This window comes from Procambarus clarkii, chromosome 42 (genome assembly GCF_040958095.1).
Source record: "Procambarus clarkii isolate CNS0578487 chromosome 42, FALCON_Pclarkii_2.0, whole genome shotgun sequence".
Classification (NCBI taxonomy): Eukaryota; Metazoa; Arthropoda; class Malacostraca; order Decapoda; family Cambaridae; genus Procambarus; species Procambarus clarkii.
In genome coordinates, this window is record NC_091191.1 from 19,391,666 (window position 1) to 19,407,706 (window position 16,041).

At 62.7% G+C, this 16,041-nt stretch overlaps 1 protein-coding gene across 1 annotated transcript in view; it reads right to left on the bottom strand.

Annotated features, from left to right (window-relative positions):
* LOC138349713 (putative neural-cadherin 2) overlaps window positions 1-13,208 on the bottom strand; it is a 419,993-nt gene extending 406,785 nt beyond the window's left edge. Inside the window, exons 1-2 of the mRNA XM_069339617.1 lie at window positions 13,172-13,208; window positions 12,742-12,857 (exon numbers count right to left, since the gene is read on the bottom strand). Of these exons, the coding sequence (XP_069195718.1) occupies window positions 12,742-12,857; window positions 13,172-13,208 (153 nt within the window). The remainder of the gene's footprint in view (window positions 1-12,741; window positions 12,858-13,171) is intronic.
* Window positions 13,209-16,041: the final 2,833 nt, after the last annotated feature.

Genomic DNA, 16,041 nt, shown 5'->3' on the forward strand with positions numbered 1-16,041 from the left:
TCAGGTGGTGGTGGTGGGTCAGGTGGTGTGGTGGGTCAGGTGGTGTGGTGGGTCAGGTGGTGTGGTGGGCCAGGTGGTGTGGTGGGCCAGGTGGTGTGGTGGGCCAGGTGGTGTGGTGGGCCAGGTGGTGTGGTGGGTCAGGTGGTGTGGTGGGCCAGGTGGTGTGGTGGGCCAGGTGGTGTGGTGGGCCAGGTGGTGTGGTGGGTCAGGTGGTGTGGTGGGCCGGGTGGTGGTGGTGGGCCAGGTGGTGGTGGTGGGCCAGGTGGTGGTGGTGGGCCAGGTGGTGTGGTGGGCCAGGTGGTGGTGGTGGGCCAGGTGGTGCTGGTGGGCCAGGTGGTGCTGGTGGGCCAGGTGGTGGTGGTGGGCCAGGTGGTGTGGTGGGCCAGGTGGTGTGGTGGGCCAGGTGGTGTGGTGGGCCAGGTGGTGGTGGTGGGCCAGGTGGTGTGGTGGGCCAGGTGGTGTGGTGGGCCAGGTGGTGTGGTGGGCCAGGTGGTGTGGTGGGCCAGGTGGTGTGGTGGGCCAGGTGGTTTGGTGGGCCAGGTGGTGTGGTGGGCCAGGTGGTGGTGGTGGGCCAGGTGGTGTGGTGGGCCGGGTGGTGTGGTGGGCCAGGTGGTGGTGGTGGGCCAGGTGGTGTGGTGGGCCAGGTGGTGTGGTGGGCCAGGTGGTGTGGTGGGCCAGGTGGTGGTGGTGGGCCGGGTGGTGTGGTGGGCCAGGTGGTGTGGTGGGCCAGGTGGTGTGGTGGGCCAGGTGGTGGTGGTGGGCCAGGTGTTGTGGTGGGCCAGGTGGTGTGGTGGGCCAGGTGGTGTGGTGGGCCAGGTGGTGTGGTGGGCCAGGTGGTGGTGGTGGGCCAGGTGGTGTGGTGGGCCAGGTGGTGTGGTGGGCCAGGTGGTGTGGTGGGCCAGGTGGTGGTGGTGGGCCAGGTGGTGTGGTGGGCCAGGTGGTGGTGGTGGGCCAGGTGGTGGTGGTGGGCCAGGTGGTGGTGGTGGGCCAGGTGGTGTGGTGGGCCAGGTGGTGGTGGTGGGCCAGGTGGTGGTGGTGGGCCAGGTGGTGTGGTGGGCCAGGTGGTGGTGGTGGGCCAGGTGGTGTGGTGGGCCAGGTGGTGGTGGTGGGCCAGGTGGTGGTGGTGGGCCAGGTAGTGTGGTGGGCCGGGTGGTGTGGTGGGCCAGGTGGTGGTGGTGGGCCAGGTGGTGTGGTGGGCCGGGTGGTGGTGGTGGGCCAGGTGGTGGTGGTGGGCCAGGTAGTGTGGTAGGCCGGGTAGTGTGGTGGGCCGGGTGGTGTGGTGGGTCAGGTGGTGGTGGTGGGTCAGGTAGTGTGGTGGGCCGGGTAGTGTGGTGGGCCGGGTGGTGGTGGTGGGCCAGGTGGTGGTGGTGGGCCAGGTAGTGTGGTGGGCCGGGTGGTGTGGTGGGCCAGGTAGTGTGGTGGGCCGGGTGGTGTGGTGGGTCAGGTGGTGGTGGTGGGTCAGGTAGTGTGGTGGGCCGGGTAGTGTGGTGGGCCGGGTGGTGTGGTGTGCCAGGTGGTGTGGTGGGCCAGGTGGTGTGTTGGGTCAGGTAGTGTGGTGGGCCGGGTGGTGTGGTGGATCAGGTAGTGTGGTGGGCCAGGTGGTGTGGTGGGCAAGGTGGTGTTGTGGGCCAGGTAGTGTGGTGGGCCGGGTGGTGTGGTGGGCCAGGTGGTGTGGTGGGCCAGGTGGTGTGGTGGGCCAGGTGCTGTGGTGGGCCAGGTTTTGTGGTGGGCCAGGTGGTGTGGTGGGCCAGGTGGTGTGGTGGGCCAGGTGGTGTGGTGGGCCAGGTGGTGTGGTGGGTCAGGTGGTGGTGGTGGGCAGGGTCGTGGTAGTGGTCCAGGTAGTGTGGTGGGTCAGGTGGTGGTGGTGGGCCAGGTAGTGTGGTGGGCCAGGTGGTGTGGTGGGCCAGGTAGTGTGGTGGGTCAGGTAGTGTGGTGGGCCGGGTGGTGTGGTGGGCCAAGTTGTGTGGTGGGCCAGGTGGTGGTGGTGGGCCAGGTAGTGTGGTGGGCCGGGTAGTGTGGTGGGCCGGGTGGTGTGGTGGGCCAGGTGGTGTGGTGGGCCAGGTGGTGTGGTGGGTCAGGTAGTGTGGTGGGCCGGGTGGTGTGGTGGGTCAGGTAGTGTGGTGGGCCAGGTGGTGTGGTGGGCCAGGTGGTGTGGTGGGCCAGGTAGTGTGGTGGGTCGGGTGGTGTGGTGGGTCAGGTAGTGTGGTGGGCCAGGTGGTGTGGTGGGCCAGGTAGTGTGGTAGGCCAGGTGGTGAGGTGGGTCAGGTGGTGGTGGTGGGCAGGGTGGTGGTGGGCCAGGTGGTGGTGGTGGGCCGGGTGGTGGTGGTGGGCCAGGTGGTGGTGGTGGGCCAGGTGGTGGTGGTGTGCCAGGTGGTGGTGGTGGGTCAGGTGGTGGTGGTGGGCCAGGTGGTGGTGGTGGGCCAGGTGGTGTGGTGGGCCGGGTGGTGGTGGTGGGCCAGGTGGTGGTGGTGGGCCAGGTGGTGGTGGTGGGCCAGGTGGTGGTGGTGGGCCAGGTGGTGGTGGTGGGCCAGGTGGTGGTGGTGGGCCAGGTGGTGGTGGTGGGCCAGGTGGTGGTGGTGGGCCAGGTGGTGTGGTGGGCCGGGTGGTGGTGGTGGGCCAGGTGGTGGTGGTGGGCCAGGTGGTGGTGGTGGGCCAGGTGGTGGTGGTGGGCCAGGTGGTGGTGGTGGGCCAGGTGGTGGTGGTGGGCCAGGTGGTGGTGGTGGGCCAGGTGGTGGTGGTGGGCCAGGTGGTGGTGGTGGGCCAGGTGGTGTGGTGGGCCAGGTGGTGTGGTGGGCCAGGTGGTGTGGTGGGTCAGGTGGTGGTGGTGGGTCAGGTGGTGTGGTGGGTCAGGTGGTGTGGTGGGTCAGGTGGTGTGGTGGGTCAGGTGGTGTGGTGGGTCAGGTGGTGGTGGTGGGTCAGGTGGTGTGGTGGGTCAGGTGGTGTGGTGGGTCAGGTGGTGTGGTGGGCCAGGTGGTGTGGTGGGCCAGGTGGTGTGGTGGGCCAGGTGGTGTGGTGGGTCAGGTGGTGTGGTGGGCCAGGTGGTGTGGTGGGCCAGGTGGTGTGGTGGGTCAGGTGGTGTGGTGGGCCGGGTGGTGGTGGTGGGCCAGGTGGTGGTGGTGGGCCAGGTGGTGGTGGTGGGCCAGGTGGTGTGGTGGGCCAGGTGGTGGTGGTGGGCCAGGTGGTGGTGGTGGGCCAGGTTGTGGTGGTGGGCCAGGTGGTGGTGGTGGGCCAGGTGGTGTGGTGGGCCAGGTGGTGTGGTGGGCCAGGTGGTGTGGTGGGCCAGGTGGTGGTGGTGGGTCAGGTAGTGTGGTGGGCCAGGTGGTGGTGGTGGGCCAGGTGGTGTGGTGGGCCGGATGGTGTGGTGGGCCAGGTGGTGTGGTGGGCCAGGTAGTGTGGTGGGCCAGGTGGTGTGGTGGGCCAGGTGGTGGTGGTGGGCCAGGTGGTGTGGTGGGCCAGGTGGTGGTGGTGGGCCAGGTGGTGTGGTGGGCCAGGTGGTGTGGTGGGCCGGGTGGTGTGGTGGGCCAGGTGGTGGTGGTGGGCCAGGTGGTGTGGTGGGCCAGGTGGTGTGGTGGGCCAGGTGGTGTGGTGGGGCAGGTGGTGGTGGTGGGCCAGGTGGTGTGGTGGGCCGGGTGGTGTGGTGGGCCAGGTGGTGTGGTGGGCCAGGTGGTGTGGTGGGCCAGGTGGTGGTTGTTGGCCAGGTGGTGTGGTGGGCCAGGTGGTGTGGTGGGCCAGGTGGTGTGGTGGGCCAGGTGGTGTGGTGGGCCAGGTGGTGGTGGTGGGCCAGGTGGTGTGGTGGGCCAGGTGGTGTGGTGGGCCAGGTGGTGTGGTGGGCCAGGTGGTGGTGGTGGGCCAGGTGGTGTGGTGGGCCAGGTGGTGGTGGTGGGCCAGGTGGTGTGGTGGGCCAGGTGGTGTGGTGGGCCAGGTGGTGGTGGTGGGCCAGGTGGTGGTGGTGGGCCAGGTGGTGTGGTGGGCCAGGTGGTGGTGGTGGGCCAGGTGGTGTGGTGGGCCAGGTGGTGTGGTGGGCCAGGTGGTGTGGTGGGCCAGGTGGTGTGGTGGGCCAGGTGGTGTGGTGGGCCAGGTGGTGGTGGTGGGCCAGGTGGTGTGGTGGGCCGGGTGGTGGTGGTGGGCCAGGTGGTGGTGGTGGGCCAGGTAGTGTGGTAGGCCGGGTAGTGTGGTGGGCCGGGTGGTGTGGTGGGTCAGGTGGTGGTGGTGGGTCAGGTAGTGTGGTGGGCCGGGTAGTGTGGTGGGCCGGGTGGTGGTGGTGGGCCAGGTGGTGGTGGTGGGCCAGGTAGTGTGGTGGGCCGGGTGGTGTGGTGGGCCAGGTAGTGTGGTGGGCCGGGTGGTGTGGTGGGTCAGGTGGTGGTGGTGGGTCAGGTAGTGTGGTGGGCCGGGTAGTGTGGTGGGTCGGGTGGTGTGGTGGGCCAGGTGGTGTGGTGGGCCAGGTGGTGTGGTGGGTCAGGTAGTGTGGTGGGCCGGGTGGTGTGGTGGGTCAGGTAGTGTGGTGGGCCAGGTGGTGTGGTGGGCAAGGTGGTGTGGTGGGCCAGGTAGTGTGGTGGGCCGGGTGGTGTGGTGGGTCAGGTATAATATGGTGGGCCAGGTGGTGTGGTGGGCCAGGTGGTGTGGTGGGCCAGGTGCTGTGGTGGGCCAGGTTTTGTGGTGGGCCAGGTGGTGTGGTGGGCCAGGTGGTGTGGTGGGCCAGGTGGTGTGGTGGGCCAGGTGGTGTGGTGGGTCAGGTGGTGGTGGTGGGCAGGGTCGTGGTAGTGGGCCAGGTAGTGTGGTGGGTCAGGTGGTGGTGGTGGGCCAGGTAGTGTGGTGGGCCAGGTGGTGTGGTGGGCCAGGTAGTATGGTGGGTCAGGTAGTGTGGTGGGCCGGGTGGTGTGGTGGGCCAAGTGGTGTGGTGGGCCAGGTGGTGGTGGTGGGCCAGGTAGTGTGGTGGGCCGGGTAGTGTGGTGGGCCGGGTGGTGTGGTAGGCCAGGTGGTGTGGTGGGTCAGGTAGTGTGGTGGGCCGGGTAGTGTGGTGGGCCGGGTGGTGTGGTGGGTCAGGTAGTGTGGTGGGCCAGGTGGTGTGGTGGGCCAGGTGGTGTGGTGGGCCAGGTAGTGTGGTGGGCCGGGTGGTGTGGTGGGTCAGGTAGTGTGGTGGGCCAGGTGGTGTGGTGGGCCAGGTAGTGTGGTGGGCCAGGTGGTCAGGTGGGTCAGGTGGTGGTGGTGGGCAGGGTGGTGGTGGGCCAGGTGGTGGTGGTGGGCCAGGTGGTGTGGTGGGTCAGGTAGTGTGGTGGGCCGGGTGGTGTGGTGGGCCAGGTGGTGTGGTGGGTCAGGTGGTGTGGTGGGCCGGGTGGTGTGGTGGGCCAGGTGGTGTGGTGGGCCAGGTATTGTGGTGGGCCAGGTGGTGTGGTGGGCCAGGTGGTATGGTGGGCCAGGTATTGTGGTGGGCCAGGTGGTGTGGTGGGCCAGGTGGTGTGGTGGGCCAGGTGGTGTGGTGGGCCAGGTATTGTGGTGGGCCAGGTGGTGTGGTGGGTCAGGTGGTGTGGTGGGCCAGGTGGTGTGGTGGGCCAGGTGGTGTGGTGGGTCAGGTGGTGGTGGTGGGCAGGGTGGTGGTGGTGGGCCAGGTAGTGTGGTGGGTCAGGTGGTGGTGGTGGGCCAGGTAGTGTGGTGGGCCAGGTGGTGTGGTGGGCCAGGTAGTGTGGTGGGTCAGGTGGTGTGGTGGGCCAGGGGGTGTGGTGGGCCAGGTGGTGTGGTGGGCCAGGTGGTGTGGTGGGCCGGGTGTTGTGGTGGGCCTGGTAGTGTGGTGGGTCATGTGGTGTGGTGGGCCGGGTGGTGTGGTGGGCCAGGTAGTGTGGTGGGTCAGGTGTTGTGGTGGGCCAGGTAGTGTGGTGGGCCAGGTAGTGTGGTGGGCCAGGTGGTGTGGTGGTTCAGGTGGTGTGGTGGGCCAGGTGTTGTGGTGGTGGGCCAGGTAGTGTGGTGGACCAGGTGGTGTTGTGGGCCGGGTGGTGTGGTGGGCCAGGTAGTGTGGTGGGTCAGGTGGTGTGGTGGGCCAGGTAGTGTGGTGGGCCAGGTGGTGTGGTGGGCCAGGTGGTGTGGTGGGCCAGGTGGTGTGGTGGTGGGCCAGGTAGTGTGGTGGGCCAGGAGGTGTGGTGGGCCGGGTGGTGTGGTGGGCCAGGTAGTGTGGTGGGTCAGGTGGTGTGGTGGGCCGGGTGGTGTGGTGGGCCAGGTAGTGTGGTAGGTCAGGTGGTGTGGTGGGCCAGGTAGTGTGGTGGGCCAGGTGGTGAGGTGGGCCAGGTGGTGTGGTGCGCCAGGTAGTGTGGTGGGCCAGGTGGTGTGGTGGGCCAGGTGGTGTGGTGGGCCAGGTAGTGTGGTGGGCCAGGTGGTGTGGTGGGCCAGGTAGTGTGGTGGGTCAGGTAGTGTGGTGGGCAAGGTAGTGTGGTGGGCCGGGTAGTGTGGTGGGTCAGGTAGTGTGGTGGGTCAGGTAGTGTGGTGGGTCAGGTAGTGTGGTGGCTCAGGTAGTGTGGTGGGCCAGGTAGTGTGGTGGGCCAGGTGGTGTGGTTGGTCAGGTGGTGTGGTGGGTTAGGTAGTGTGATGGGCCGGGTGGTGTGGTGGGCCAGGTGGTGTGGTGGGTCAGGTGGTGTGGTTGGTGAGGTGGTGTGGTGGGCCAGGTATATAGTGTGGTTGGTCAGGTGGTGTGGTGGGTTAGGTAGTGTGGTGGGCCAGGTAGTGTGGTGGGCCAGGTAGTGTGGTTGGTCAGGTAGTGTGGTGGGCCAGGTAGTGTGGTGGGCCAGGTAGTGTGGTGGGCCGGGTAGTGTGGTGGGCCAGGTAGTGTGGTGGGCCAGGTAGTGTAGTGGGTCAGGTAGTGTGGTGGGTCAGGTAGTGTGATGGGTCAGGTGGTGTGGTGGGCCAGGTAGTGTGGTGGGCCAGGTGGTGTGGTGGGCCAGGTGGTGTGGTGGGCCAGGTAGTGTGGTGGGCCAGGTGGTGTGGTGGGCCAGGTGGTGTGGTGGGCCAGGTAGTGTGGTGGGCCAGGTAGTGTGGTGGGCAGGGTCGTGGTAGTGGGCCAGGTAGTGTGGTGGGTCAGGTGGTGGTGGTGGGCAGGGTCGTGGTAGTGGGCCAGGTAGTGTGGTGGGTCAGGTGGTGGTGGTGGGCCAGGTAGTGTGGTGGGCCAGGTGGTGTGGTGGGCCAGGTAGTGTGGTGGGTCAGGTAGTGTGGTGGGCCGGGTGGTGTGGTGGGCCAAGTGGTGTGGTGGGCCAGGTGGTGGTGGTGGGCCAGGTAGTGTGGTGGGCCGGGTAGTGTGGTGGGCCGGGTAGTGTGGTGGGCCGGGTGGTGTGGTGGGCCAGGTGGTGTTGTGGGTCAGGTGGTGTGGTGGGTCAGGTAGTGTGGTGGGCGGGGATGGTGTGGTGGGTCAGGTAGTGTGGTGGGCCAGGTGGTGTGGTGGGCCAGGTGGTGTGGTGGGCCAGGTAGTGTGGTGGGCCGGGTGGTGTGGTGGGTCAGGTAGTGTGGTGGGCCAGGTGGTGTGGTGGGCCAGGTAGTGTGGTGGGCCAGGTGGTGAGGTGGGTCAGGTGGTGGTGGTGGGCAGGGTGGTGGTGGGCCAGGTGGTGGTGGTGGGCCAGGTGGTGTGGTGGGTCAGGTAGTGTGGTGGGCCGGGTGGTGTGGTGGGCCAGGTGGTGTGGTGGGTCAGGTGGTGTGGTGGGTCAGGTGGTGTGGTGGGCCGGGTGGTGTGGTGGGCCAGGTGTTGTGGTGGGTCAGGTATTGTGGTGGGCCAGGTGGTGTGGTGGGCCAGGTGGTGTGGTGGGCCAGGTATTGTGGTGGGCCAGGTGGTGTGGTGGGCCAAGTGGTGTGGTGGGCCAGGTGGTGTGGTGGGCCAGGTATTGTGGTGGGCCAGGTGGTGTGGTGGGTCAGGTGGTGTGGTGGGCCAGGTGGTGTGGTGGGCCAGGTGGTATGGTGGGTCAGGTGGTGGTGGTGGGCAGGGTGGTGGTGGTGGGCCAGGTAGTGTGGTGGGTCAGGTGGTGGTGGTGGGCCAGGTAGTGTGGTGGGCCAGGTGTGTGGTGGGCCAGGTAGTGTGGTGGGTCAGGTGGTGTGGTGGGCCAGGTTGTGTGGTGGGCCAGGAGGTGTGGTGGGCCGGGTGGTGTGGTGGGCCAGGTAGTGAGGTGGGTCAGGTGGTGTGGTGGGCCGGGTTGTGTGGTGGGCCAGGTAGTGTGGTGGGTCAGGTGTTGTGGTGGGCCAGGTAGTGTGGTGGGCCAGGTAGTGTGGTGGGCCAGGTGGTGTGGTGGTTCAGGTGGTGTGGTGGGCCAGGTGGTGTGGTGGTGGGCCAGGTAGTGTGGTGGACCAGGTGGTGTGGTGGGCCGGGTGGTGTGGTGGGCCAGGTAGTGTGGTGGGTCAGGTGGTGTGGTGGGCCAGGTAGTGTGGTGGGCCAGGTGGTGTGGTGGGCCAGGTGGTGTGGTGGGCCAGGTGGTGTGGTGGTGGGCCAGGTAGTGTGGTGGGCCAGGTGGTGTGGTGGGCCGGGTGGTGTGGTGGGCCAGGTAGTGTGGTGGGTCAGGTGGTGTGGTGGGCCGGGTGGTGTGGTGGGCCAGGTAGTGTGGTGGGTCAGGTGGTGTGGTGGGCCAGGTAGTGTGGTGGGCCAGGTGGTGTGGTGGGCCAGGTGGTGTGGTGCGCCAGGTAGTGTGGTGGGCCAGGTGGTGTGGTGGGCCAGGTAGTGTGGTGGGCCAGGTGGTGTGGTGGGCCAGGTGGTGTGGTGGGCCAGGTAGTGTGGTGGGTCAGGTAGTGTGGTGGGCAAGGTAGTGTGGTGGGCCGGGTAGTGTGGTGGGTCAGGTAGTGTGGTGGGTCAGGTAGTGTGGTGGGTCAGGTAGTGTGGTGGCTCAGGTAGTGTGGTGGGCCAGGTGGTGTGGTTGGTCAGATGGTGTGGTGGGTTAGGTAGTGTGATGGGCCGGGTGGTGTGGTGGGCCAGGTGGTGTGGTGGGTCAGGTGGTGTGGTTGGTCAGGTGGTGTGGTGGGCCAGGTAGTGTGGTTGGTCAGGTGGTGTGGTGGGTTAGGTAGTGTGGTGGGCCAGGTAGTGTGGTGGGCCAGGTAGTGTGGTGGGCCGGGTAGTGTGGTGGGCCAGGTAGTGTGGTGGGCCAGGTAGTGTGGTGGGTCAGGTAGTGTGGTGGGTCAGGTAGTGTGGTGGGTCAGGTGGTGTGGTGGGCCAGGTAGTGTGGTGGGCCAGGTGGTGTGGTGGGCCAGGTGGTGTGGTGGGCCAGGTAGTGTGGTGGGCCAGGTGGTGTGGTGGGCCAGGTGGTGTGGTGGGCCAGGTAGTGTGGTGGGCCAGGTAGTGTGGTGGGCCAGGTAGTGTGGTGGGCCAGGTAGTGTGGTGGGCCAGGTAGTGTGGTGGGTCAGGTAGTGTGGTGGGCAAGGTAGTGTGGTGGGCCGGGTAGTGTGGTGGGTCAGGTAGTGTGGTGGGTCAGGTAGTGTGGTGGGTCAGGTAGTGTGGTGGCTCAGGTAGTGTGGTGGGCCAGGTAGTGTGGTGGACCAGGTGGTGTGGTGGGTCAGGTAGTGTGGTGGGTCAGGTAGTGTGGTGGCTCAGGTAGTGTGGTGGGCCAGGTAGTGTGGTGGGCCAGGTGGTGTGGTTGGTCAGGTGGTGTGGTGGGTTAGGTAGTGTGGTGGGCCGGGTGGTGTGGTGGGCCAGGTGGTGTGGTGGGTCAGGTGGTGTGGTTGGTCAGGTGGTGTGGTGGGCCAGGTAGTGTGGTTGGTCAGGTGGTGTGGTGGGTTAGGTAGTGTGGTGGGCCAGGTAGTGTGGTGGGCCAGGTAGTGTGGTTGGTCAGGTAGTGTGGTGGGCCAGGTAGTGTGGTGGGCCAGGTAGTGTGGTGGGCCGGGTAGTGTGGTGGGTCAGGTAGTGTGGTGGGCCAGGTAGTGTGGTGGGTCAGGTAGTGTGGTCGGCCAGGTAGTGTGGTGGGCCAGGTAGTGTGGTGGGTCAGGTAGTGTGGTGGGCCAGGTAGTGTGGTGGGACAGGTAGTGTGGTGGGCCGGGTAGTGTGGTGGGTCAGGTTGTGTTGTGGAACGAGTGGTGTGGTGGACCAGGTAGTGTGATAAACCATGTGGTGTCATAGGGTAGATGTAATGGTCCATTTCAATAAATCATCACAATAGACGAACCACCACAACAGACGAACCACCACAACAGACGACCCACCACAACAGACGAACCACCACAATAGACGAACCACCACAACAGACGAACCACCACAACAGACGACCCACCACAACAGACGACCCACCACAACAGACGAACCACCACAACAGATGAACCACCACAATAGACAAACCACCACAACAGACGAACCACCACAACAGACGAACCACCACAATAGACGAACCACCACAACAGATGAACCACCACAATAGACAAACCACCACAATAGACGAACCACCACAACAGATGAACCACCACAATAGACGAACCACCACAACAGATGAACCACCACAACAGATGAACCACCACAACAGACGAACCACCACAACAGATGAACCACCACAACAGACGAACCACCACAACAGACGAACCACCACAACAGATGAACCACCACAATAGACGAACCACCACAACAGACGAACCACCACAACAGACGAACCACCACAATAGACGAACCACCACAACAGATGAACCACCACAACAGACGAACCACCACAACAGACGAACCACCACAATAGACGAACCACCACAACAGACGAACCACCACAACAGACGAACCACCACAACAGATGAACCACCACAATAGACGAACCACCACAACAGACGATCCACCACAACAGACGACCCACCACAACAGACGAACCACCACAACTGATGAACCACCACAACAGACGAACCACCACAACAGACGAACCACCACAATAGACGAACCACCACAACAGATGAACCACCACAATAGACAAACCACCACAATAGACGAACCACCACAACAGATGAACCACCACAATAGACGAACCACCACAACAGATGAACCACCACAATAGACGAACCACCACAACAAACGAACCACCACAACAGACGAACCACCACAACAGATGAACCACCACAATAGACGAACCACCACAACAGACGAACCACCACAACAGACGACCCACCACAACAGACGAACCACCACAACAGACGAACCACCACAATAGACGAACCACCGCAACAGATGAACCACCACAATAGACGAACCACCACAACAGATGAACCACCACAATAGACGAACCACCACAACAGATGAACCACCACAACAGACGAACCACCACAACAGATGAACCACCACAACAGACGACCCACCACAACAGACGAACCACCACAACAGACGAACCACCACAATAGACGAACCACCACAACAGATGAACCACCACAATAGACGAACCACCACAACAGATGAACCACCACAACTGATGAACCACCACAACAGACGAACCACCACAACAGATGAACCACCACAACAGACGAACCACCACAACAGATGAACCACCACAACAGACGAACCACCACAACAGACGAACCACCACAACAGATGAACCACCACAATAGACGAACCACCACAACAGACGAACCACCACAACAGACGAACCACCACAATAGACGAACCACCACAACAGATGAACCACCACAACAGACGAACCACCACAACAGATGAACCACCACAACAGACGAACCACCACAACAGATGAACCACCACAATAGACGAACCACCACAACAGACGAACCACCACAACAGACGAACCACCACAACTGATGAACCACCACAACAGACGAACCACCACAACAGATGAACCACCACAACAGACGAACCACCACAACAGACGAACCACCACAACAGACGAAGAACCACAACAGACGACCCACCACAACAGATGAACCACCACAATAGACGAACCACCAAAACAGATGAACCACCACAACAGATGAACCACCACAATAGACGAACCACCACAACAGATGAACCACCACAATAGACGAACCACCACAACAGACGAACCACCACAACAGACGAACCACCACAACAGACGAACCACCACAACAAACGAACCACCACAACAGACGAACCACCACAACAGACGACCCACCACAACAGACGAACCACCACAACAGACGAACCACCACAACAGACGAATCACCACAACTGATGAACCACCACAATTGATGAACCCCAATAACAGACGAACCACCACAATTGATGAACCCCAACAACAGACGAACCACCACAATAGACGAATCACCACAACAGACGAACCACCACAACAGACGACCCACCACAACAGACGAACCACCACAACAGACGACCCACCACAACAGACGAACCACCACAACAGATGAACCACAACAACAGACGAACCACCACAATTGATGAACCCCAACACCAGATGAACCACCACAATAGACGAACCACCACAATAGACGAACCACTACAACTGATGAACCGCCACAACTGATGAACCACCATCATTTTACCACGTAAAGAACAAGAGTAACCAAAGCCAGGAACCCTCCCGGAAAAGCTCTCATATAAGACAGCGAAGTCACAGAGAAGTCAAGAAGTAACCCCACCGCTACCAAACAGAATGGATGTGTGAGGGAAGAAGAGCGTGTAGTGAAGGCGGAGAGGGAAAATATATGTGGAAGAGATAAATGATGTAGAGAAGAGGAAACTAGAAAAGAACGTATGGAAGGGGAGGAAAACATAGGTGAGAAAAGTGGGAGGAGAGGAGAAGGAGGTGAGAGTATCACCAACACAAACAATAACAAAGAGAGCCTTACCTCTTGTTTGGTTTCGTAGTCAAGTGGCGCCCGAAGGGAGAGTCGACCGGTCGTGGGGTGGAGCCAGAAGTGGCCCCCTTCGTCACCTTCCGTTATGACGAACACCGGAGAATCTCCTGTGGAAGACCAACACAAATACTCAGTCAAAGGTTTCAATTACAACATTAACAATATTGTTGTTTTAAAGACTGATGGTTGGCTGACAAGGTTTGTCTGGTGACAGCCGCGAGTGGGGAGCCTCTCTCGCCGTCCCGACAATACTCTCTGCTGTTGACGGTAAATAACACACATCTGTATCTCACTGCATCACGCTCTCTCTCGTCCAAACCTGTTGCAGGTGTTCTCTTAAATATTCATTCTGTGTTTCAAATACAACTTTCGTCACTGCAGTTTTATGTTTTCCATGACGCTCGCGTCGCCCTTTTGGGACCTCCACGGTGTTCACTCCCCGCTGTAGGGATCTCCATGGTGTTCACTCCCCGCTGTAGGGATCTCCATGGTGTTCACTCCCCGCTGTAGGGATCTCCATGGTGTTCACTCCCCGCTGTAGGGATCTCCATGGTGTTCACTCCCCGCTGTAGGGATCTCCATGGTGTTCACTCCCCGCTGTAGGGATCTCCACAGTGATCGCCTCCCGCTGTAGGGATCTCCACGGTGTTCACTCCCCGCTGCAGGGATCTCCACGGTGTTCGCCTCCCGCTGTAGGGATCTCCACAGTGATCGCCCCCCGCTGTAGGGATCTCTATGGTGTTCGCCTCCCGCTGTAGGGATCTCCACGGTGTTCGCCTCCCGCTGTAAGGATCTCCATAGTGATCGCCTCCCGCTGTAGGGATCTCCACAGTGATCGCCTCCCGCTGTAGGGATCTCCACAGTGATCGCCTCCCGCTGTAAGGATCTCCACAGTGTTCGCCTCACGCTGTAGGGATCTCCACGGTGTTCGTCTCCCGCTGTAGGGATCTCCACAGTGATCGCCACCCGCTGTAGGGATCTCCACAGTGATCGCCACCCGCTGTAGGGATCTCCACAGTGATCGCCTCCCGCTGTAGGGATCTCCACGGTGTTCGCCTCCCGCTGTAGGGATCTCCACGGTGTTTGCCTCCCGCTGTAGGGATCTCCACGGTGTTCGTCTCCCGCTGTAGGGATCTCCACAGTGATCGCCACCCGCTGTAGGGATCTCCACAGTGATCGCCACCCGCTGTAGGGATCTCCACAGTGATCGCCTCCCGCTGTAGGGATCTCCACAGTGATCGCCTCCCGCTGTAGGGATCTCCACGGTGTTCGCCTCACGCTGTAGGGATCTCCACAGTGTTCGCCTCACGCTGTAGGGATCTCCACAGTGTTCACTCCCCGCTGTAGGGATCTCCATGGTGTTCGCCTCCCGCTGTTGGAATCTCCACAGTGTTCGCCTCCCGCTGTAGGGATCTCCACGGTGTTCGCCTCCCGCTGTTGGAATCTCCACAGTGTTCGCCTCCCGCTGTAGGGATCTCCACGGTGTTCACTCCCCGCTGTAGGGATCTCCATGGTGTTCACTCCCCACTGTAGGGATCTCCATGGTGTTCGCCTCCCGCTGTTGGAATCTCCACAGTGTTCGCCTCCCGCTGTAGGGCTCTCCACGGTGTTCACTCCCCGCTGTAGGGATCTCCATGGTGTTCGCCTCCCGCTGTAGGGATCTCCAGGGTGTTCGCCTCCCGCTGTAGGGATCTCCACGGTGTTCACTCCCCGCTGTAGGGATCTCCACAGTGTTCGCCTCCCGCTGTAGGGATCTCCACAGTGTTCGCCTCCCGCTGTAGGGATCTCCACAGTGTTCGCCTCCCGCTGTAGGGATCTCCACAGTGTTCGCCTCCCGCTGTAGGGATCTCCACGGTGTTCGCCTCCCGCTGTAGGGATCTCCACACAGTTCACTCCCCGCTGTAGGGATCTCCATGGTGTTCCCCTCCCGCTGTAGGGATCTCCACATTGTTCATTCCACGCTGTAGGGATCTCCACAGTGTTCGCCTCCCGCTGTAGGGATCCCAACGGTGTTCGCCTTCCGCTGTAGGGATCTCCACGGTGTTCACTCCCCGCTGTAGGGATCACCACAGTGTTCGCCTCCCGCTGTAGGGATCTCCACAGTGTTCGCCTCCCGCTGTAGGGATCTCCACGGTGTTCGCCTCCCGCTGTAGGGATCTCCATGGTGTTCGCTCCCGCTGTAGGGATCTCCACAGTGTTCACTCCCCGCTGTAGGGATCTCCACAGTGTTCACTCCCCGCTGTAGGGATCTCCACGGTGTTCGCCTCCCGCTGTAGGGATCTCCACGGTGTTCACTCCCCGCTGTAGGGATCTCCACAGTGTTCACTCCCCGCTGTAGGGATCTCCATGGTGTTCGCCTCCCGCTGTAGGGATCTCCACGGTGTTCACTCCCCGCTGTAGGGATCACACCGTGTTCGCCTTCCGCTGTAGGGATCTCCACAGTGTTCGCCTCCCGCTGTAGGGATCTCCACGGTGTTCGCCTCCCGCTGTAGGGATCTCCACAGTGTTCACTCCCCGCTGTAGAGATCTCCACAGTGTTCGCCTCCCGCTGTAGGGATCTCCACAGTGTTCGCCTCCCGCTGTAGGGATCTCCACGGTGTTCGCCTTCCGCTGTTGGGATCTCCATGGTGTTCGCCTCCCGCTGTAGGGATCTCCAGGGTGTTCGCCTCCCGCTGTAGGGATCTCCATGGTGTTCACTCCCCGCTTTAGGGATCTCCACAGTGTTCGCCTCCCGCTGTAGGGATCTCCATGGTGTTCGCCTCCCGCTGTAGGGATCTCCACGGTGTTCACCTCCCGCTGTAGGGATCTCCACGGTGATCGCCTCCCGCTGTAAGGATCTCCACAGTGTTCGCCTCCCGCTGTAGGGATCTCCACGGTGTTCGCCTTCCGCTGTAGGGATCTCCATGGTGTTCGCCTCCCGCTGTAGGGATCTCCACGGTGTTCGCCTCCCGCTGTAGGGATCTCCACGGTGTTCGCCTCCCGCTGTAGGGATCTCCATGGTGTTCGCCTCCCGCTGTAGGGATCTCGACGGTGTTCGCCTCCCGCTGTAGGGATCTCCACGGTGTTCGCCTCCCGCTGTAGGGATCTCCACAGTGTTCACTCCCCGCTGTAGGGATCTACATGGTGTTCGTCTCCCGCTGTAGGGATCTCCATGGTGTTCGTCTCCCGCTGTAGGGATCTCGACAGTGTTCGCCTTCCGCTGTAGGGATCTCCATGGTGTTCGCCTCCCGCTGTAGGGATCTCCATGGTGTTCGCCTCCCGCTGTAGGGATCTCCACGGTGTTCGCCTCCC